The sequence below is a fragment of the Mizuhopecten yessoensis genome, unplaced genomic scaffold, assembly GCF_002113885.1.
Source record: "Mizuhopecten yessoensis strain PY_sf001 unplaced genomic scaffold, ASM211388v2 scaffold8447, whole genome shotgun sequence".
In the NCBI taxonomy this organism is placed as follows: Eukaryota; Metazoa; Mollusca; class Bivalvia; order Pectinida; family Pectinidae; genus Mizuhopecten; species Mizuhopecten yessoensis.
This window is the reverse complement of record NW_018407552.1, coordinates 700,912-723,537: the sequence shown is the minus strand read 5'-3', so window position 1 is coordinate 723,537 and position 22,626 is coordinate 700,912. Positions and strand designations below refer to the sequence as shown.

General features: G+C 36.7%; 1 protein-coding gene across 4 annotated transcripts in view; it reads right to left on the bottom strand.

Moving 5' to 3' along the window:
* LOC110455963 (cGMP-dependent 3',5'-cyclic phosphodiesterase-like) overlaps positions 1–22,626 on the bottom strand; it is a 152,284-nt gene that overhangs the window by 90,003 nt on the left and 39,655 nt on the right. For all 4 annotated transcript variants that reach the window (XM_021506434.1, XM_021506435.1, XM_021506436.1 and 1 more), the window contains exons 5-6: positions 8,946–9,001; positions 2,375–2,434 (exon numbers count right to left, since the gene is read on the bottom strand). In XM_021506434.1, the coding sequence (XP_021362109.1) occupies positions 2,375–2,434; positions 8,946–9,001 (116 nt within the window). The remainder of the gene's footprint in view (positions 1–2,374; positions 2,435–8,945; positions 9,002–22,626) is intronic.

Here is a 22,626-nt window from a genome sequence, read left to right as displayed (position 1 = left end):
TTTTAGCTAATCAGGCTCTGAGCCACTAGCCCCTGTACCCAGATCTATGAAACTTCAATAGTTCAACAATACTTAAAGATAAAATTTCAACCCCTAATACTTGTAAATATTTGTAACTAATAAAATCAATATCAAAAACCCATATGCTTTGGGATTTAAACAAGGCTGTAATCTTTAACTCAAAATTAAGTTAGAATCTCTTTCGACCGTACTGAAGGGCGGGCCTTTTAAATATTAACCCTTATTGGGCCCAGCTTTTCAGTTTCAAGAGGGGTCATAAATTCTATTTAAACAACACCAAGTCCTTTCATCAAAGTGGTGTTCCTTAACAAAATTAGCCAAAGTTCATTCTGTACAAAATTCAAAATGTTTTCACAATTGCGGTCTCTCTTTCGTGGAAGCCAGGCAAATTTGAAAGGTGAGTACTGTTTACTTCAGTATTACAACAGTGCATGGAATCCTGATCGTAGTACTTTCACTTCACATGCACAACCGTAATCTGGACTGCGTTAAAAGTTTAAAAAAAAATATAAGTATGTCTGCTATAACAATACTTCGTGGACAAATGATTTTGAGTGGCTTCATAAAAAAAATGTTGAGCCCCATCGATCATTCTTATTGTAAACTGTACTCTACTGTATACCTAAATTCTTTGGGTAGGTTTGGGTGCTCTTTATTACATCAACAGAACTGTGACGACAAGGTTATAAACGCAAAGTCGTTATTTAGTAGCTTAAATTCTGAGCACATTACTTTCTCAACAGCAGATCATGATTATTTTAATTTACCAAAATCTGCATGATAATGCTTCCCGATATCGAACGCGAGATTGCTTTAACATTTGTTGCAGTCGTACAAATCTGAGTGTACCAAGATATTATTATAACAATATTATAAATACCTGTATTAAACATTAAATGCATATATTTTTATTTTTTTTCCAGTTTCCAACCTGCAGGCAGTCAGATTCCCAATGTAGTACATAAAGATGAGAGAGAGAAATAGATAGAGGAGCTTCTAGATGAGTTCATGCTCCCAGTATGTGTTAATGATGAAAGATGTAAAGTTTTCTACAATTAACTGAAACTACCTGTATGTACATGGAAATAAGTATTTTGAAAAGAGAGAATGTAATAAAACAAAATGTGTGAAAAGATTTGTTTTATTTATTTAAAAAAAAAGGTCCTGAATCCTACCAGAAGACACAACATATGTTATGCTGTGACGGCGCAAAAATTAAATGATTAATTCTGACATGATTTTTTTGTCGGGCGTTATCACCCCCCACAGAATTTCCCAATGGGGGTCATGACCCCCATTGGGAGATTCAGGGGTTAGCAGGTCTGGCCATCACATCAGCTCACCTGCCCGAAGGGTGTTATGAAATATAATTAATGTATCAGATATGTCACAGAACTCACAGTATCTAAGTGATTAGCCTCAAACATAATTCTTAAGTTAAAATCTCTGGAGAACAAAAACTACTATAGTATCAACAGTTTTAAGGCACATAGCGTTCACTTTTGATCCACTAAGTAATACTCTATACACAGCTAATCAAAACCCGCACAACTAATAATTACTGACAGTTACAATGATGCAGTACACATGATAGTGTATGCAGTTGTGTTAAATAGCTTACCGGTATTGCAACAGTGTAATGTTGTACAACATACATGTTAAAACCTTCTTATTTTCAAAAAAAATTGTAACATCTTCATACATATTGAAATAAATAAAAACTGAATCTCTGCCCCTGGACACATCCACAACTCAATACCCCCCCCTTCTGTCCAAAGTGTCCTGAACTCCACCAACCTATGACTGTGGACGACTCTGACACCAGGAAACGATCCACAGTTCTCTGACAATTCTTTACTATTTCCAACAGAAACTATTGATATCCTGACTATTTCTAATGAACTAATGCAAATGTGAACAACATTAAAGCAACAGCAGAAAACGCCTTTCAAAGCTTCAAAACATTTGTCAAGAAATGGCATTAAATCTGTTGCCTAAGTGCTTCTATGACAACCTTGTTAGCCATTAATGAAAAATATATAACATGTGTTTTATTGTATATTTCAAAATCATCTATGTAAATTGGTGATATCGGCAGATAAGATTATATTGAGAGTGAGAACAGAAATAGAAGCAGGCAGTTCTGTCAAAAAGGCCTTGCTACTTTTCTGCTTGACAATGGGACAGCATTATTTTCAGAATTATCTTAGCTTGTACACATTGATTAAAATAGCTAGCAATGGCTTGTTAGCATGAACCACACAATGTGTATTAAAATGGAAAGGATAATTGCTTAATTGCTTCCACAACTAATCACGTCTATGACAGCAGTGGGTGGGATTATGAGGTTTACCTGTTCAGCCAGTGGCATGAGACTGTGTGCGTCAATCTCCTCACCAAAATTACTGCCAACCTGTAACGAGACAATATCACACCAACTTATAATTTACTCCCGTATACTGTTCACATAAGAAAGTGTTTTTACTGAATTGTAACAGCTGTATGCTGCTATGATCAAATTGTAATAAATCATGCACCCTACAGCACGTGCACTTCACTGTACTAATAACATTGTACACTTTGATGTCTTATGCTGTAGTTTGTACATTTACTATGAAACAAACTAGAAAATGGTTTACCATGAAAGAAAGCAAATGTAAGATTTTGTTTCATGGTAAACTAGCTGCTACAGACCACACTTGTAGAGTCTAGATCTAGCTGCTACAGACCGCACTTGTAGAGTCTAGATCTAGCTGCTACAGACCACACTTGTAGAGTTTAGATCTAGCTGCTACAGACCACACTTGTAGTCTAGATCTAGCTGCTACAGACCACACTTGTAGAGTCTAGATCTAGCTGCTTCAGACCACACTTGTAGGGTCTAGATCTAGCTGCTTCAGACCACACTTGTAGAGTCTAGATCCAGCTGGTACAGACCACACTTGTAGAGTCTAGATCTAGCTGCTACAGACCACACATGTAGAGTTTAGATCTAGCTGCTACAGACCACACTGGTAGAGTTTAGATCTAGCTGCTACAGACCACACTTGTAGAGTTTAAGTAAATATAATATATCTATAGGGAAGTAGGGATATCATTGATTGTCTCAATACATCAATTAAGTTTGGTTTAGTCTATTTCTCTCTGCTCGAAGCTGCAAATGTATCAAATATTTACTTTTGTGCTATTTTCAGAAAAATACTGACCTATCGGCCTACAAATTGTATCTTTCGATTTCTATAATATAAAGTTTCACAATAGGCAGTTGTATCAGCGCTGGGACCTTCCTTTAGTCTACCAATGTACTTTAAGCTGTGTCAATGATAAAGATTGATGACAAAGTATACAAATTGATCAGAAAAACCTCGTGTATCCACCAACTCCCTAAGATGTGCATAGTGGCCAGGCTGCACTGGAAGTGATGGCATTTCTAACAAATACACCAGACATGATTTCCCCTGGGACACCGTGTCACATAACCACTTATCTAATAGAGCACTTAGCGCTGTTGCTGCCCCAACATACTCTTGAAGTTTCTTTACCAAGAAAATTGTCTACAAAACTGTTTATGAATCCTTATACCCAGTAATTCACCAATCCTCATTTATATATCATATATATATAGGTAAGGGAAGTTTTTATATATCCTAGATGACATGTTGCAGTGCCTAGTTAGCATTTTGTCCCGCCAATATTTATGTATACAATGTAGGTTGTATGGATGGTCATTGTGCTGGCACTGATAGGCAGCTTTCCTACTTCTACACAGCAGGAGAACCTAACAAAGGCTGTTAGGAAGTATTAACACATCTCAAGCAGTATGAGATACTAGAACATAGATTATGGGGACATTTTTTCATTAATTATTTTTCATGAAAATAAATGGCAATGGCCAAATTGTTCATTTTAGAAAAGTTGTCCTCATGAATTCAACTGATATCAGGTCATATTGATGTTCCTCTAAAATTAACATTGTGGATAAACATTATAACTGTTTCATGATTAAGACTATTACATCAAGTTGGCAATAGATATACAGACGAATCTGCTTCAGAGGTCACCCCTATAATGCCACGCCCTCATCCCCACTAAGCAGATTACTCTACAGTATAACATGAAATGGTCATTGGTATAACATGTATATCTTTCGTGGCTTGAAGATGTGGTATAAACTTTCGTGGATTCCCAATACAAACAAAGAGTAGTAAAGTATATCAATCAAATTTGTTGTATTTATTTTCGTAGTTCCGTATACGGAGCCTCCATGGAAACCATTATTGTTTATACACAACGAACATTTCATGTTATACATTATTGATTATTAACAATATATTAAGCGACCATTTCTGTTATTAAGAGACAATTTTTGAGCCTACCCTTTGGTGGTATAGTTAGATAATTTCTGTTGTAGGACAAAACTAGTTTGAAATACCTCAAGTGCAGTGTATAAATATTTCAAACTGTTTACATATGTTGAAATGTGGTGTCTGCTGTGAAATGTATTATTCATATCCACAGCCTTTTATTTAAAGCGAACTGTTTAAACTTTCATCTATCAGAATTTTCATAAAATTCTTTATACCTGAAAAACGGTTTTACAACGTTTTATGACCATTTATAGCCAACTGTCTGACTCTAAAAGACATGAAAATAATACTGCATGAGTCAATGGGAAGGCAGTGGTAAACAATTGTAACTGCCCATTATAAAATAACCCAGAAAAACACAGAAAGTACCACACAATACAGGACACAAGGTTCTACCCCAGACAAACACAGGAGGTACCGCACAATCCAGGGCCCAAGGTTCTACCCCAGACAAACACAGGTAGTACCACACAATACAGGACACAAGGTTATACCCCCGACAAACACAGGTAGTACCACACAATACAGGACACAAGGTTCTACCCCAGACAAACACAGGTAGTACCACACAATACAGGACATAAGGTTTTACCCCCGACAAACACAGGTAGTACCACACAATACAGGACATAAGGTTATACTCCAGTCAACACAGGCAGTACCACACAATACAGGACACAAGGTTCTCCCCCAGACAACGACACAAGGTTCTACCCCAGACAAACACAGAAGGTACCGCACAATACAGGACACAAGGTTTTACCCCAGACAAACACAGGAGGTACCGCACAATCCAGGGCCCAAGGTTCTACCCCAGACAAACACAGGTAGTATCACACAATACAGGACACAAGGTTCTACCCCAGGCAAGCACAGGAAGTACCACACAATACATGACCCAAGGTTGTACCCCAGACAACCACAGGTAGTACCACACAATAAGGGACACCGGTTTCTACCCCAGACAAACACAGAAAGTACCCCACAATTCAGGACACAAGGTTATACCCCCGACAAACACAGAAAGTACCACACAATACAGGCCACAAGGTTCTACCCCAGATAAACACAGAAAGTACTTCGCAATACAGGACACAAGGTTCTACCCCAGATAAACTCAGAAAGTACTTCGCAATACAGGACACAAGGTTCTACCCCAGACACACACAGGAGGTAACGCACAATACAGGACACAAGGTTTTACCCCAGACAAACACAGGAGGTACCGCACAATACAGGACCCAAGGTTCTACACCAGACAAACACAGGTAGTGCCACACAATACAGGACACAAGGTTCTAACCCAGACAAACACAGGAAGTACCACACAATACAGGACACAAGGTTATACCCCAGACAAACACAGAAAGTACCACACAACACACAAAACAAGCATCTATCCCAGGCAAACACAGGTAGTACCACACAATACAGGACACAAGGCTCTACCCCAGGCAAACACAGGAAGTACCACACAATACATGACCCATGGTTATACCCCAGACAACCACAGGTAGTACCACACAATAAGGGACACCGGTTTCTACCCCAGACAAACACAGAAAGTACCACACAATACAGGCCACAAGGTTCTACCCCAGATAAACACAGAAAGTACTTCGCAATACAGGACACAAGGTTCTACCCCAGATTAACACAGAAAGTACTTCACAATACAGGACACAAGGTTCTACTCCAGACAAACACAGGTAGTACCACACAATACATGACACAAGGTTATACTCAAGACAAACACAGGAAGTACCACACAATACAGGACATAAGGTTATACCCCAGTCAACACAGGTAGTACCACACAATACAGGACACAAGGTTCTCCCCCAGACAACGACACAAGGTTCTACCCCAGACAAACACAGTAATTACCACACAATACAGGACACAAGGTTCTACCCCCGACAAACACATGATTCCATTTATGTATCTGAGCACAATACAGGACACAAGGTTCTACCCCAGGCAAACACAGAAAGTACCACACAATACAGGCCACAAGGTTCTACCCCAGATAAACACAGAAAGTACTTCGCAATACAGGACACAAGGTTCTACCCCAGATTAACACAGAAAGTACTTCACAATACAGGACACAAGGTTCTACCCCAGACAAACACAGGAATTACCACACAATACAGGACACAAGGTTCTACCCCAGGCAAACACAGGAAGTACCACACAATACATGACCCAAGGTTATACCCCAGACAACCACAGGTAGTACCACACAATAAGGGACACCGGTTTCTACCCCAGACAAACACAGAAAGTACCACACAACACACAAAACAAGCATCTATCCCAGGCAAACACAGGTAGTACCACACAATACAGGACACAAGGTTCTACCCCAGGCAAACACAGGAAGTACCACACAATACATGACCCAAGGTTATACCCCAGACAACCACAGGTAGTACCACACAATAAGGGACCCCGGTTTCTACCCCAGACAAACACAGAAAGTACCACCCAACACACAAAACAAGCATCTATCCCAGGCAAACACAGGTAGTACCACACAATACAGGACACAAGGTTCTTCCTAAGACAAACACAGGAAGTACCACACAACACACAACAAAAGCCTCTATCCCAGACAAACACAGGAAGTACCACACAATACAAGACACAAGGTTCTACCCCAGACAAACACAGGAAGTGCCACACAATACAGGACACAAGGTTCTGCCCCAGACAAACACAGGTAGTACCACACAATACAGGACACAAGGTTCTACCTCAGGCAAACACAGGAAGTACCACACAATACATGACCCAAGGTTCTACCCCAGACAAACAAAGGTAGTGCCACACAATACAGGACACAAGGTTCTACCCCAGACAAACACAGGTAGTACCACACAATACATGACACAAGGTTATACCCCAGACAAACACAGGAAGTACCACACAATACAGGACACAAGGTTCTACCCCAGACAACCACAGGAAGTACCACACAATAAGGGACACCGGTTTCTATCCCAGACAAACACAGGTAGTACCGCACAATACAGGACACAAGGTTTTACCCCAGACAAACACAGGGAGGACCACACAACACACAAAACAAGCCTCTATCCCAGACAAACACATGTAGTACCACACAATACAGGACACAAGGTTCTACCCCAGACAAACACAGGGAGGACCACACAACACACAAAACAAGCCTCTTTCCCAGACAAACACAGGTAGTACCACACAATACAGGACACAAGGTTCTACCCCAGATAAACACAGAATAACACAGACAAACACAGGAAGTACCACACAATACAGGACACAAGGTTCTACCCCAGACAAACATAGAATAACACAGACAAACACAGGTAGTACCACACAATACAGGACACAAGGTTCTACCCCCGACAAACACATGATTCCATTTATGTATCTGATACAGCAATGACAGTATCAGCTTTTCAGCTAGACTCACTGTCAATAAAACCATATTGATATTTTTACCATTATAATCACTGGTGTTATTGCACTGACAAGACATTATATCAGTCCTCCATTATCATCCCTTCTATTCCCTATCATACATGTTCCAGGTTCAAGATAACTCTACTGAAATGTCACCACAGGATCATAAATAGGCTCCAATCTGCTGAAGCCACTGGTCTTCTCTATGTGATGCATGGTCTGACAGATATGTTATAAGATTTAGAACATATATGGAAATGATTGATCTATGAACCTTTTGTATGACAGCAAAGCAGACTTAACTTTTCTTTGACCTTAAAGATAAGGAAAGAATGTTTATACTGCTGAAGCATATGAAATATCCATACACTGTGACTTCTATATAATTAACAACCATAATGTATGAAGCGCCAAAGACTGTTGCCTGTTTTCTGGTTTAAGATGATTGAGATTACTATTTACCGCAATAAACAAGGCCTAAGACGGACTTACAAACTTTAAACATCCAGGCACGAATATGCAGGTTTGTGACAGGTCTAACTTCGCCAAGAAACACTTAAAGCAACCAAATAGAAACAAGATATATGTCTGTAAATGTTCAGGCTAATCTCAGACCATGGCAGCTATTTTGACTCCAGAAATTTGAAAGCCGGTCTTAAGATCAAAGTCATAACCCTTTAATGTTAATCCCACAAAAAATGAACGTTGTTCAAAAAAAAAGGTTGAGCCCTATAAATGTCTAAGCCAGTCAGAATCTACAATGGTTATTTTAGATATCAGATCTGCATTGTTCAAAAACAGTTGGTTGCAACTCCTTCAGGTGACTTAATTATTCATTAATCTCTGGTTTTGTACAGAAGTCATTTGAGAGATAACTTACCATAATAAGAGCTTAAGGGTGTGCATTGGGTAAGTGATCCTTCTGACGAATGTCAGATCCAGTTGTTTATTTGCCATGTGAGTACTGTATTGAAAATGATAGAGTACGTTTTCATTTCTATGCTTCAAAAGGAGTAATTATAAGGCAAATGTTTTAAAGCAATACCTGCCGCTCAGTATACATTTCTGTGATTTTAAGAGATTATCATAGTGTAACATTGCACTTACCACAATGAGAGCGATGCATCTCCCTGACTGGCTGTCATCTATTGGATAGCACAATACTGTAAGGTAAAAATGTGTGATTTAAATATAGGATTGTGTTTCTACAGAATACAGGAACATTGTCTTGAAAATAAATCATATATTCCGAGACAATGTTTTAATGTACAGACATATTATCAAGATATAATGCCTGATAATATACAGAGACAATGTCTTGAAATATAGGACTGATAATACAGAGACAATGTCTTGAAATATAGGACTGACAATATAGAGACAATGTCTTGAAATAAAGGACTGACAATATAGAGACAATGTCTTGAAATATAGGACTGACAATACAGAGACAATGTCTTGAAATATAGGACTGATAATACAGAGACATTGTCTGAAGTCATAGGGCTAATAGTACAGAGATTTTTTCTTAAAATTTAGGACTTATAGTACAGAGATATAGGCTGGTATACAGGTACCTAGCTTAAGGTAACTTAGAAAATGTCAATAGCTAGCAGATATTTGCAAAAATTAGAGATTTACCTGCGGTCTGAATGAGAAGCAAGTAAGTTTCAGAACTTAGGACATCGCTAACTACGAGTATTTCAGGGGGGGAAAATACCTCAGACAATTGCAAGTGTTACTAGAAAGGAGTATTACAAGATAGGGAGTAACTAGGACCTGGTGGAAATAATTGCTAGGACTCAATGAGTCATCATGGGCTAATATGTCATACTTAATTGTAAACTAACTGGAAACAGTGCAAACATTTTTTAGCTTAAATAATTCTAAACTTACTGGAAACAGTGGAAACGGATTTCAGACAAAATAATTGTATTGATCAATAATTTCATTAAAACCATACTGGGTTGTACAATTTGCTGGTGAGAACTGTAATGTGTTAGAATTTAGAAGTAGTTTCTCTGTCTATGTACCCGAAGGTCAGATGCCACACATTGTCTACATCCTGGTACTCATCAGATTATGTCGCACTGGAGGATACAACACCTGCATGATCACCTACGAGATGTCACATCCTGACCTTGGCAATATATCTATACTGTAATGAGAGGGGGAATGTGCTATAGGTCTAACTTGATTAACTTGCAACCATTACATGGATCCTGTTCATAAATCTCTGAAATTCATAATCATTTAATCCAACAATATTGGTTATTCCATTTTTAATCAGTGTAATAGCAGGCAATGAAGCATTTTAAATTTCCTATCAATTTAATCAATCAAGGTTTTGTGTTTTTAATCAAGAATGCAGCATTAAATTGAATTCCATTTATAGACCAATTACATTTTTCATGATTATCAAACTAATCAATTATTTCCATTAAATTAAAACAGATTATTCCATGCCCAAATGACTGGTTTTGCCTGCATTACCAGTCTACAGTTCATGTGTACAGCAGTAGGATGGGTAATTACACATAGTAGCCCTTGACCAAGACCATTTCATTCTAATTAATTTCTTGAGATAAATTTCTTCTGTCATGGCAGATATGAACACATTGATCACTACAGGAAGATGAATAGCCAGTTTAACAAACTTTGTTCGTTTATAAATCCAACAAAGAGAAGTATTTCAATAGAGTTAACACATCTGACCCCTGTAACCTTGAAAGTGGGCGAAGGTCATATATCAGCAAATAAAAAGGCCAACCAGTTCAACTTTAGGCTTTATAGTTTTTGCAGAAATTCTTAACAGAACACCACCTAATAGGATCAGGTCAGAGGCACTTACTGATAACACGAGAAACAGTTTCAAATCAGTAGAAAAATAACCCGCATAATAAGATCAGATTTTATTATTAATGATCATAAAACATATATAGCACTCTTTACTGCTCAAATAGCTGTTATAAGCAACCCTGCATGAAAAAAATTGTCACGAATGTAACTCCAGTCAGGAAACCTGAAACCTAGTAAGGGATTTAGACGTTCTTCCTGTCCACTTTATTGTGCCATTAAAACCTACCACTGAACTCTGTTGATATTTGATCCTTTTACCAAACAAAATAAAGGAAACCAAAGAAGGATGCATTGTGTCACTCATAACCTGGTGCTGAACTACCATAGGAAACATACTGAGGCTGACATTAATGTGTCACTCTTAACCTGGTGCTGAACTGCCATAGGAAACATATATACTGAGGCTGTCATTAATGTGTCACTCATAACCTGGTGCTGAACTGCCATAGGAAACATACTGAAACTGACATTAATGTGTCACTCATAACCTGGTGCTGATTTACCATAGGAAACATACTGAGGCTGACATTATTGTGTCACTCATAACCTGGTGCTGAACTGCCATAGGAAACATACTGAGGCTGACATTAATGTGTCACTCATGACTTGGTGCTGAACTACCATAGGAAACATACTGAGGCTTACATTAATGTGTCACTCATAACCTGGTGCTGAACTACCATAGTAAACATACTGAGGCTGACATTAATGTGTCTCTCATAACCTGGTGCTGAACTACCATAGGAACCATACTAAGGCTGACATTAATGTGTCACTCATAACCTGTTGCTGAACTACCATAGGAAACATACTGAGGCTTACATTAATGTGTCACTCATAACCTGGTGCTGAACTACCATAGGAAACATACTGAGGCTGACATTAATGCCAAACTGTTATGGCCTCGGCAAGGTCCCCTTAAGCTTACACATAATATTCATGGACAATAGACCCCTCGGGCATTAACGGTCACCTGGGTTGTAATACAAGTAATGTTTGTTGTTTTAATGGGAAAAAAATATTTCATATAATCTAAATGATGGCATTTTGATGGAGGATTCCCTGACAAAATGATATTGGGAAGTGAAAGTATATGTATATGAATAGCTAGTAAATGTCAGAAAAATGTAAAATAATACAATAGCAAAATATAGTCGAATTCTCCTCTCCTCAGTGGGGAATGTATTCTTTATTTCTCTTCAACACAAAAATTGTATCAGGCAATTTACGGTGTTTCAAAACATATTAGACAACCTTTAAGTATCATTATTACTGACACAATCCATTGATTAGTGGACACTAAGCTTCGTGATCTGGAATCAGTTGATACCAATGAACTCTTTAAGTTCTGCTGTGCAACAGCGTTACTGCCCTTAAACGCAGATATTCCATTAATCGTTCTAAATCCCTGCTGGGTCAGCATATTTACATTTAATCACGGTATGGATGAGGTCCAGTGGAGACCAAAGGGAGACACTGTCGGCCAGTAAACACCATCTATTTCCTGTCCGCTGGAAATTCCCAATGAAGGACACATCCGACTCAGGGATAATAAGTTTCATCTAAAATTTCATTCATCTCTGTCAGAGCTAGGAATTATGTACTATTCAAGGCACATCCGTACCTTGTCAATTACCTGTCAAGGAAAATTGTGCTGAAGCGGAGGGCTCCATAGAGAAGAAGCACAAGAGGATGTCGGAATACTTAATGGACGAACCTGACTGGAAACATAATGTAGACAGGGGCCTGATTGTCACTAAAGCTCTAGTATGTAATGGCTGTACCAGAACAATTCATAGTAACATAAGAGACATCTTTGTCAACCTGGGAGGGGCCAGGGGCTGTACACTATGTAAAGGTACATTTTGTATAATGTGAAATAGACCAGTTTAATGAGTTGGATCTAGTTGTTTATAGAGACAACCCTTTAGATGTCTGAAGTGTCTGATCACAAGGACTGGTCTTGGCATTTGATTTACTCACAAGTAGTTTTATTGTGCTTTACAAGAAAATGGTGCTGCATAAATCAGACATTTGTCATTCTGGACAAAATCTATATTATGTCAGTAAAGTAATATCTGCAGAATTTCATAATTCAACTGGGAAATATATATATTGCGAGTATAAAATGATAAAGGGTAATCATAAAGTATTGTGACATCCTTTCTTGTCCAGTTAACGTTAGGGGCCTGACTCAGTATTTATAAATGGATTTTCAATCTGATCACCACATGTGACATACTGGTATGCAAAACAAGTTCACACTGTGACTTTATCATAACAAGGGTCCAGAGTTGTGAAGTATAAAGATAATGAAGAATAAAGGATACTGAACCCATAAGAACAGTTTTACAATCTGTATGGTGTCAACATGTTTAGACCCGCAATGTGGGCCATCTTCAGGACAACAGACTTTACAATTATGATGTGAAGGCCTTATGTAAGAGGTTGCCGTGAAATTATATTGTAATGAATTTATATTACATTATGGTTACATTGTGACATTACACTATATTAACCTATATGTTTAGGTTAGTTCTTGTAATTTGTGATGAATATCAAATACTAAAGCTAAATGTTGATTCTATTAGTGACACATTTTATCTTAAAAACTACATTATCTATTGTTATATATGACAACTGTTTCCACTTCACTGCAATTATCTGAAACCACACTCAGAGTTTTTCGACAAAATGCACTGTTGGGAAAGTAACGCTAAAAACTACAAAGGTCTTCCATCAGTTGTGATAAGGTCTTTGAGTAGTCAATTCTTCTTTTGTTTGACATACTATTTAAAACCTTTTATACATAAATCTTTAAGCCTGATAATCATTCAAGGTCCAATGTATAAATCGACTCTATCAATCACAACTATCTTTCATCTGGATTTATCGAAGTATGTTTTATGTAGAAGCATTAAGTACTACCCCGGTAATAAAGAATCTACAGACTTTTATCTGTGTCTTGAAAAGGGAGCGGATCTTACCAAAAATTTGACAACCTAAACTTGTCCACACTGTTGGAATTACTTCTTTGCCCCATATATATATATAGATAGATTCAAATAAGATTTTGTTTCCCCAGCATCTTTGAAGATGGATGCCAGGGTTGGGGTGCCTATAGAATCCATAGACTAGGTGTTTAAATGTAGCATATTGGGGAAGGAATCTAGATAATTCCAAAATCCATTTGAAACCATAAACTGTTGAGAACAGTCCCCAATATCAACTAAATCTCAGAAAAAATAACGGTTGTCTTTGTACATGTACACTGGAAAATAATACACTACAGGGACCTAATTAAGTAAGACAGAGAAGTGATTTTACAAAGGAGTATTTTCACCGAGATATGAACTATATTACCCTATCCCCTTGGCACTGAAACAAGTCATCCATCTTGATGACTGGTTGGTTGACTTGAAAACATGATAACGCTAATGCATCATAGGACTTAACAAGCCTGATAAATGTGTTGGTATAACGGAAATAATCTGCACTAAAGAAACCGGACCATATATAGCTACAGCCATTACAGACAAGGGACATGTAGGGAAGTTCAGTGTAACAGTAAGGAGGGTGTACTTTGTATTATACAATCTGTCAGAGTGTAATATGTACAATGTATCATACAATCTGTCATAGTGTAACTTTATGGACAATGTTTCACACAATCTGTCAGAGTGTAATTTTATGGACTATGTTTCATACAATCTGTAAGAGTATAATATGTACAATGTATCATACAATCTGTCAGAGGGTAATATGTACAATGTATCATACAACCTGTCAGAGTGTAATTTTATGTACAATGTATCATACAATCTGTCAGAGTGTAATTTTATGGACAATGTTTCATACAATCTGTAAGAGTATAATATGTACAATGTATCATACAATCAGTCAGAGTGTAATATGTACAATGTATCATACAATCTGTCAGAGTATAATATGTGCAATGTATCATACAATCTGTCAGAGCGTTATTTTATGTACAATGTATTATACAATCTGTCGGAGTGTAATTTTATGTACAATGTATCATACAATCAGTCAGAGTGTAATGTGTACAATGTATCATACAATCTGTCAGAGTATAATATGTGCAATGTATCATACAATCTGTCAGAGTGTTATTTTATGTACGATGTATTATACAATCTGTCAGAGTGTAATATTTACAAAAAATAATACAATCTGTCAGAGTGTAAAATGTACAATGTATCATACGATCTGTCAGAGTGTAATTTTATGTATAATGTATCATACAATCTGTCAGAGCGTTATTTTATGTACAATGTATTATACAATCTGTCGGAGTGTAATTTTATGTACAATGTATCATACAATCAGTCAGAGTGTAATATGTCCAATGTATCATACAATCTGTCAGAGTATAATATGTGCAATGTATCATACAATCTGTCAGAGTGTAATTTTATGTACAATGTATCATACAATCTGTCAGAGTATAATATGTACAATGTATCATACAATCTGTCAGAGTGTTATTTTATGTACAATGTATTATACAATCTGTCAGAGTGTAATTTTATGTACAATGTATCATACAATCTGTCAGGGTGTAATATGTACAATATATCATACAATCTGTCAGAGTGTAATATGTACAATATATCATACAATTTGTCAGAGTGTAAAATGTTCAATGTATCATACAATCTGTCAGAGTGTAATATTATGTACAATGTATCATACAATCTGTCAGAGTGTTATTTTATGTACAATGTATTATACAATCTGTCGGAGTGTAATTTTATGTACAATGTATCATACAATCTGTCAGAGTATAATATGTGCAATGTATCATACAATCTGTCAGAGTGTTATTTTATGTACAATGTATTATACAATCTGTCAGAGTGTAATTTTATGTACAAAGTATCATACAATCTGTCAGAGTGTAATATGTACAATGTATCATACAATCTGTCAGAGTGTAATATGAACAATGTATTATACAATCTGTCAGAGTGTAATATGTACAATGTATTATAGAGTTTGTACTATGCACAATATATTATAGAATGTGTACTTTGTACAATGTATTATAGATGTGTACTATGTACAATGTATTACAGATTTGTAATATGTATACAATGTATTATAGATTTGTACTATGTACAATGTATTATAGAATTTGTACTATGTACGATGTATCATACAATCTGTCAGAGTGTAATATGTACACTGTATCTTACAATCTGTCAGAGGGTAATATGTACAATATATCATACAATTTGTCAGAGTGTAAAATGTACAATATATCATACAATTTGTCAGAGTGTAAAATGTACAATATATCATACAATTTGTCAGAGTGTAAAATGTACAATGTATCATACGATCTGTCAAAGTGTAATTTTATGTACAATGAATCATACAATCTGTCAGAGTGTAATTTTTTGTACAATGTATCATACAATCTGTCAACGTGTAATATGTACAATGTATCAAAAAATGTAATGTATCAATGTATCATAGTGTGTACTATGAACAATGAATCATAGAATGTATGCTATGTCCAATCTGTTATAGTGTATTATGTATAATGTATCAGAGTGTAATATGTACAATATATCATACAATCTGTCAGAGTGTAATATGAACAATGTATTATACAATCTGTCAGATTGTAATATGTACAATGTATCAAAAAATGTAATGTATCAATGTATCATAGTGTGTACTATGAACAATGTATCATAGAATGTATGTTATGTACAATGTATCATAGTGTGTATTATGTACAATGTAGCATAGAATGTATGCTATGTACAATCTGTTATAGTGTATTATGTATAATCTATCATAGAGTGTAATATGTACAATCTGTCATTGTGTGCTATGTACAATGTTTTATAAGAGTGTTATATGTACAATGAGTAATGAATAAGCCCACTGTAGGGGCGAAACCAGTCGACACTTCTAATAAACTACAAGAACTAACTATTGCTCCTTTGCCTGTTGTGTTTTAATGTATTTTCTGATGTATCATAGACTGTATACTACATACAATCTGTCATAGAGTGTGCTATGTACAATGTATCAAATAATGTATGCTTTGCACAATCTGTCATAGAGTGCACTACATGCAATGTCATAGAGTGTGTTATGTACAATGTATCAAATAATGTATGCTTTGCACAATCTGTCATAGAGTGCACTACATGCAATGTCATAGAGTGTGTTATGTACAATGTATCAAATAATGTATGCTTTGCACAATCTGTCATAGAGTGTACTATGTACAATGTACCATAGAGTGCACTACATGTCATAGAGTGTGCTATGTACAATGTATTATAAGAGTGTTATATGTACAATGAGTAATGAAGAAGCCCACTGTAGGGGCGAAACCAGTCGACACTTCTAATAAACTACAAGAACTACCTATTGCTCCTTTGCCTGTTGTGATTTAATGTATTTTCTGATGTATCATAGAATGTATACTACATACAATCTGTCATAGAGTGTGCTATGTACAATGTATCAAATAATGTATGCTTTGCACAATCTGTCATAGAGTGCACTACATGCAATGTCATAGAGTGTGTTATGTACAATGTATCAAATAATGTATGCTTTGCACAATCTGTCATAGAGTGTACTACATACAATATGTCATAGAGTGTGCTATGTACAATGTATCATAGGATTTAATATGTACAATGTGTAATAGAGTGGTCTATGTACAATGTATCATATAATGTATGCTTTGCACAATCTGTCATAGAGTGTACTATGTACAATGTACCATAGAGTGCACTACATGTCATAGAGTGTGCTATGTACAATGTACCATAGAGTGCACTACATGTCATAGAGTGTGCTATGTACAATGTACCATAGAGTGCACTACATGTCATAGAGTGTGCTATGTACAATGTACCATAGAGTGCACTACATGTCATAGAGTGTGCTATGTACAATGTACCATAGAGTGCACTACATGTCATAGAGTGTGCTATGTACAATGTACCATAGAGTGCACTACATGTCATAGAGTGTGCTATGTACAATGTACCATAGAGTGCAATACTGTATGTACAATTAGGGGAGAGTACGTTGTTGTGGCTATACTGGCGATTAGAACATGAAATTTGGTTTGAACTTGAGACCGATAGGACGAGAGTTTAAACCAAATTTCATGTTCTAATCGCCAGTATAGACACAAAAAACAACGTACTATCCCCATTCTAACACACCTTAACAAATATACTACGCTCATATGTTTAGAAACATTGTATTTCCTTGTACAATAGTATGTAGTAAAGTACTTTGTGACCTGAACTGGCAACGTGTCATTCTGCAGCGGACTGACCAATCGGAAAGAAGCTTTCAAAAGTCGGTCATTTGGCCCCTCCCATACTGTCAAGCGCTCGATCTGTATGTTGACGAGGCGGAATATTTGGATTGTTCGTAAACGTCCTGTTACCAAAGTTTATACGGCATATTTGGATTAATATTGACCAAATTCTTACATTTCCATGTCAGTATGCATACCAATCTGTGCTTATCGACAAAATCGGTGATTATTTGTATAGATTTGTGAAGAGTTTTGTGTAAATTCATACGACACATGTCAAATGATGCGAAATATTTCATTTGATTTTGTATCTAACTAGATGCCTTCACATGGATGGAACGAACGTTTCAGTAATAAATGGAGGTTAGAACAAGGAATGTTTACATTTAACTTTTTAATTCATTCAACAAATACATTTCATCGGTTGTTTCTGTTCTGTTGCCTGCTAGCCTTATCAGCGGGATTTCGCTAAGAGGCGAGCTTGGCGCCATATTGTTTTGGTTAGAAACAGGGCGTGGCTTACGTGCGATGGGAGGAGCTTAACACGATTGATCATGATTTTATCGTGGATTAAAACATGATCCGTATCCAATCAAAACACGCGTTGCAAACGAATAGTGTTAGAATGTGTCCTAGAGTGTACTATTACAAGGTGTCATAGAACATACTATGTACAATTATCATATAATACTCACAATGTATCATAGAAGGTAGTACATGTGTATTCACCTTGTATTAAAGTGAAGTATGTAGTGAAGCACGACGTGTGTAGTGTATGACAATTTGTAACAGTGACGGAGAATGTCATACTGGGTGATGTACTGTGAACTGTGTAGTATAGATAGGTTCAATCAATACACCATTATGTAGATCAATAAAGCTTGAAGCCATCTTTCTACAAATCATGTTCCCAAGAGGACTTGAGCTGGTTTGAGGTGGTGACATTTCCTGTAGTAATCTTTTTACTTTTTGTATGGCTTTGTGTACATGAAATACAATGATCCTATTGATTGCTTGTTCCTGATACCACTTAGCTTGGTAACAATAAATATATGAATTAAAGTGTCGAGCTTATTCAGGCTGTGTAGTAAGGATATGTCTCGGGTGTAAAACTGAAAGTGTCCCTTTACTGTCCTGAACAGTAACTACACATACTGTAGAGAAATGGAGTACTTATTCGATGACAAATGAAAAAAAGTATACAGAAACAATGAGTTTCAAGTGATTCTTCTTGACATCATCGATAAATTCTGAACACAAAATGTACTTGTTTGAAATGTACAGGTGAGCAGCTGGACAATGAGTTGTGGTACCATGACCGCCGTCGTCATCTGTCTGGACAATGAGTTGTGGTACCATGACCGCCGTCGTCATCTGTCTAGACAGACGCTGATCCCATATATGATTGTATCATCATGCTCCAGCGACATGATGCCCATGCTTTGAAATGCCAGTTAAAACAAAAATCATTTAAAATAAAATCTATAACCATTTGATGCTTGATGGATCCAATCTGCTAACCAGATGCCATGCAGAATGTTTTTTTTAAGTTACAACAGTTCTGGAAAGGAAGGAGTTCTGGAAGACGTACTTCATATCTAACCAGTATCCGTTCAACCTTTGCTTGTTGATACTTCCCTTGTCCTTTAGTCTGTCAAAGGGATGTTATGGCGAACCTCTATGTTTGGCTCTATCTCTGTATCTCTGGCAGCTTGTTCTGTATAAGACCTAAATATCTCCTGACAGGGCTTTAGGTTCCTTCACAAAAACCTAAGGATCTTGCTGCTTTGGTTACTGTCTCGTTACCTTGATCATACCAGGGAGGTCGCTGCTGATGGTGACAACTAAATATGTTATGTTCTCCACAAGGGGAAGATCTGTTTCTCACCGAGTTGTTGTTTGCAGATAATGCAGCCATCTTCAAATAGCTAACGGCATACATGTATGTAAGTGGTGGATTTCACAATTCCTGAACGGTGGTTTATGAATAAGAATAGGAAAGGATTGATCACTGCTCCCTGGGGAACTCTGGCTATATTATTGGCTTCAGAAGATTTGATCCTCCTCAATGAGGAGAAGTTCCTTATTAAAAGTTGGATGTTACCACAGATTTAGTAGTTGTTAATTTATAAGCTTGTGGAGATGTTAGTGAGGCATCTTGCCAAAGACCTACAAGTAGTACATGTACAAGAAACCCAACAATAAGATTTTGTCAATCTGCTTCTGATCCCACTGGTCCCCTTCAATGTTAATGCTGTACACCACCTGTATGTTTACATTTATATACAGACATATTTATACATATTTCATTTGGGTTTTTTCAATTTATTTGGTTTAGTTATTCATCTGTACATTGTGAAGGTTTGGTAGCATGACTTCGTCTTGTTTGCAATGGATCTGATAGACAATACCACTACCTTTCCTGGTGATAAATTGTATCATTTTGCTTTATGTCTGGATTTCTTCCCTTTATGGAGAACAGTTTTTTTTGAAAGTTGACAAATTTCTATTTCATCATATAGTTGTTCAGGTGAGGAGTAATAATTTTCTATATATACACCTCACTTGGTGATCAAATGCTTTACACTACTCAACACATTCAGGTCCACCAGTACAAAATCTAAACAAAACAGGTAATCTTGCCTTAAAAACCTGATGTTACTCGATTCCAAATCATGTGGGTTTAGCTGGGTTGTAACTAACAAAATATATCTCCCCAAGTCTATATATAACTTCATAAACACCTCCAGATTGACCTGGACAATACACATCCCTAAAATTATTCATACGTTAATTAATGGAGGGTCAAATATTGAACAGCCAATCACTCCCATAAAGGTACCTCTTCTGCGTGTGTGTTACCACTTATCTAGACTTGATAGAATTACCAGGTAATGATCTCTTTATACAGTTTTTGCCCCCAAAATGTGTCAACATTGTATCATTGACCAGTGTCAATGATATGTCAAAGAGGTTCTCGGGAAGAAATCCTTCAAAATCATTTTTGTTACTTTCTTTGATTATATCTTTCATTTCATTGTTGGAATCATAATCCATATGGCTAGAGACATTCTTGTTTATAAATTTCCCATTCATTCATGTGTTACATCCTTACCTCTGATCTAATCCTTATTTTATGTTACAGAAAGCCTCTTATGATTGGTAGCAGCAGTTACTTAACAGCCAATAAAATTTGTTGTTACAAACGATTATGTACTGTATACGTCATGGAAATTCTCCAAACAGATGGGAAATGAAAACTACAAATATTCGCGATACACACGGTCAGAGGACCAAAGATTTATCACACGACTTTACATTGGAAACACACTCAGAGGTTTAATCTATAAAATTACATATACCAATGCCAATGTCAAAAATGTTCTTTTTATTAAATAAAGCAATAAATAATCAAAACATTTTAAGACAAGAAGAAAATTGGGAAATTCTCATCCTGGCCCAGCCAGGTTAATGTTATCCCGATCTGATGTATATACAATCTGAGGAAATCATGATGTATGTCCTCTCGCCCCATAGCGGTTCTCAATCAATTCTTATGCTTATTGCACATGCAACTGTTTAGCCAGTAACACACAATGTTGTCTGAAGACATTTGCAGAGCCACAAACACAGCCATCAATATGCCCCTAAAAACCTATCAAATTAATGTGTCGCACCAAAGATGTCTAGACCAGACAAACCAAATGAGCGCCAACAAAATCTGGAATATTGGAAGGAAACAACTGACATGAATCTTAATCACATTGTCTGGAAAACATGACACAGCGCTGTAGATAACACCTATTAGAGAGATCTATAGCACTGGCAAATGCCACTGCCCCAAAATATCTATGATGAGGTAAAAGGTCATCTTGATCCATGTTGCTAGCAGCAACGTCTACGTCAAATATTGTTGACTTCCAAAACTGTACATTTTTGTATGTCATCTATGTATCAAGTTTTATGTCTATAGATAGAGAGTTAATGGCTTAAGAGATTTTTTTGACTGACATTCTAAACAGGCAAAAAAAAGACAAGGAATTTACCTCATACTGACTTTTCCCTTACAAAGTTACAACTAAATTACCAATTTGAGTGAGTAGCTTGTGATGATTCCATAGCTTAAAAAAATCAATGGGAAGATTATTCTACAAATATAACTTTTAAAATACTTCATTTTCCTACAAATGATTATTTCCTTATACTGCCAATGATGTAGAAAACATACCCAAAAGGTACCTAGAAAATTTCTGAAAGACACATGCCCCTTTGCCCTATAAATAGTAACAAGTACCATGGCATTGATCTTTGGACCCTGAAAGGCGAACTCATTCATGGTTTTCTCATAATGTACTAGATGAAAGTCTATTCAGGAATGAATTTGGTAAAGTCATGACAACGAATTGGGATGAGGTTGGACGGAATGCAACTGGACTCAACAGATAAAGGTAACTCTTTATGCTCCCCCCGCCCCCCCCNGTCCTGAAACTAACCTTTTTTGGTAATTTGTTTTAGTCATGCAACATGGTCAAAATGCTAAGTATAACCATTGAAAATGGTAATTCGCTTCAAGTCCCCGCAAATTTCTTACAAATTATTGAC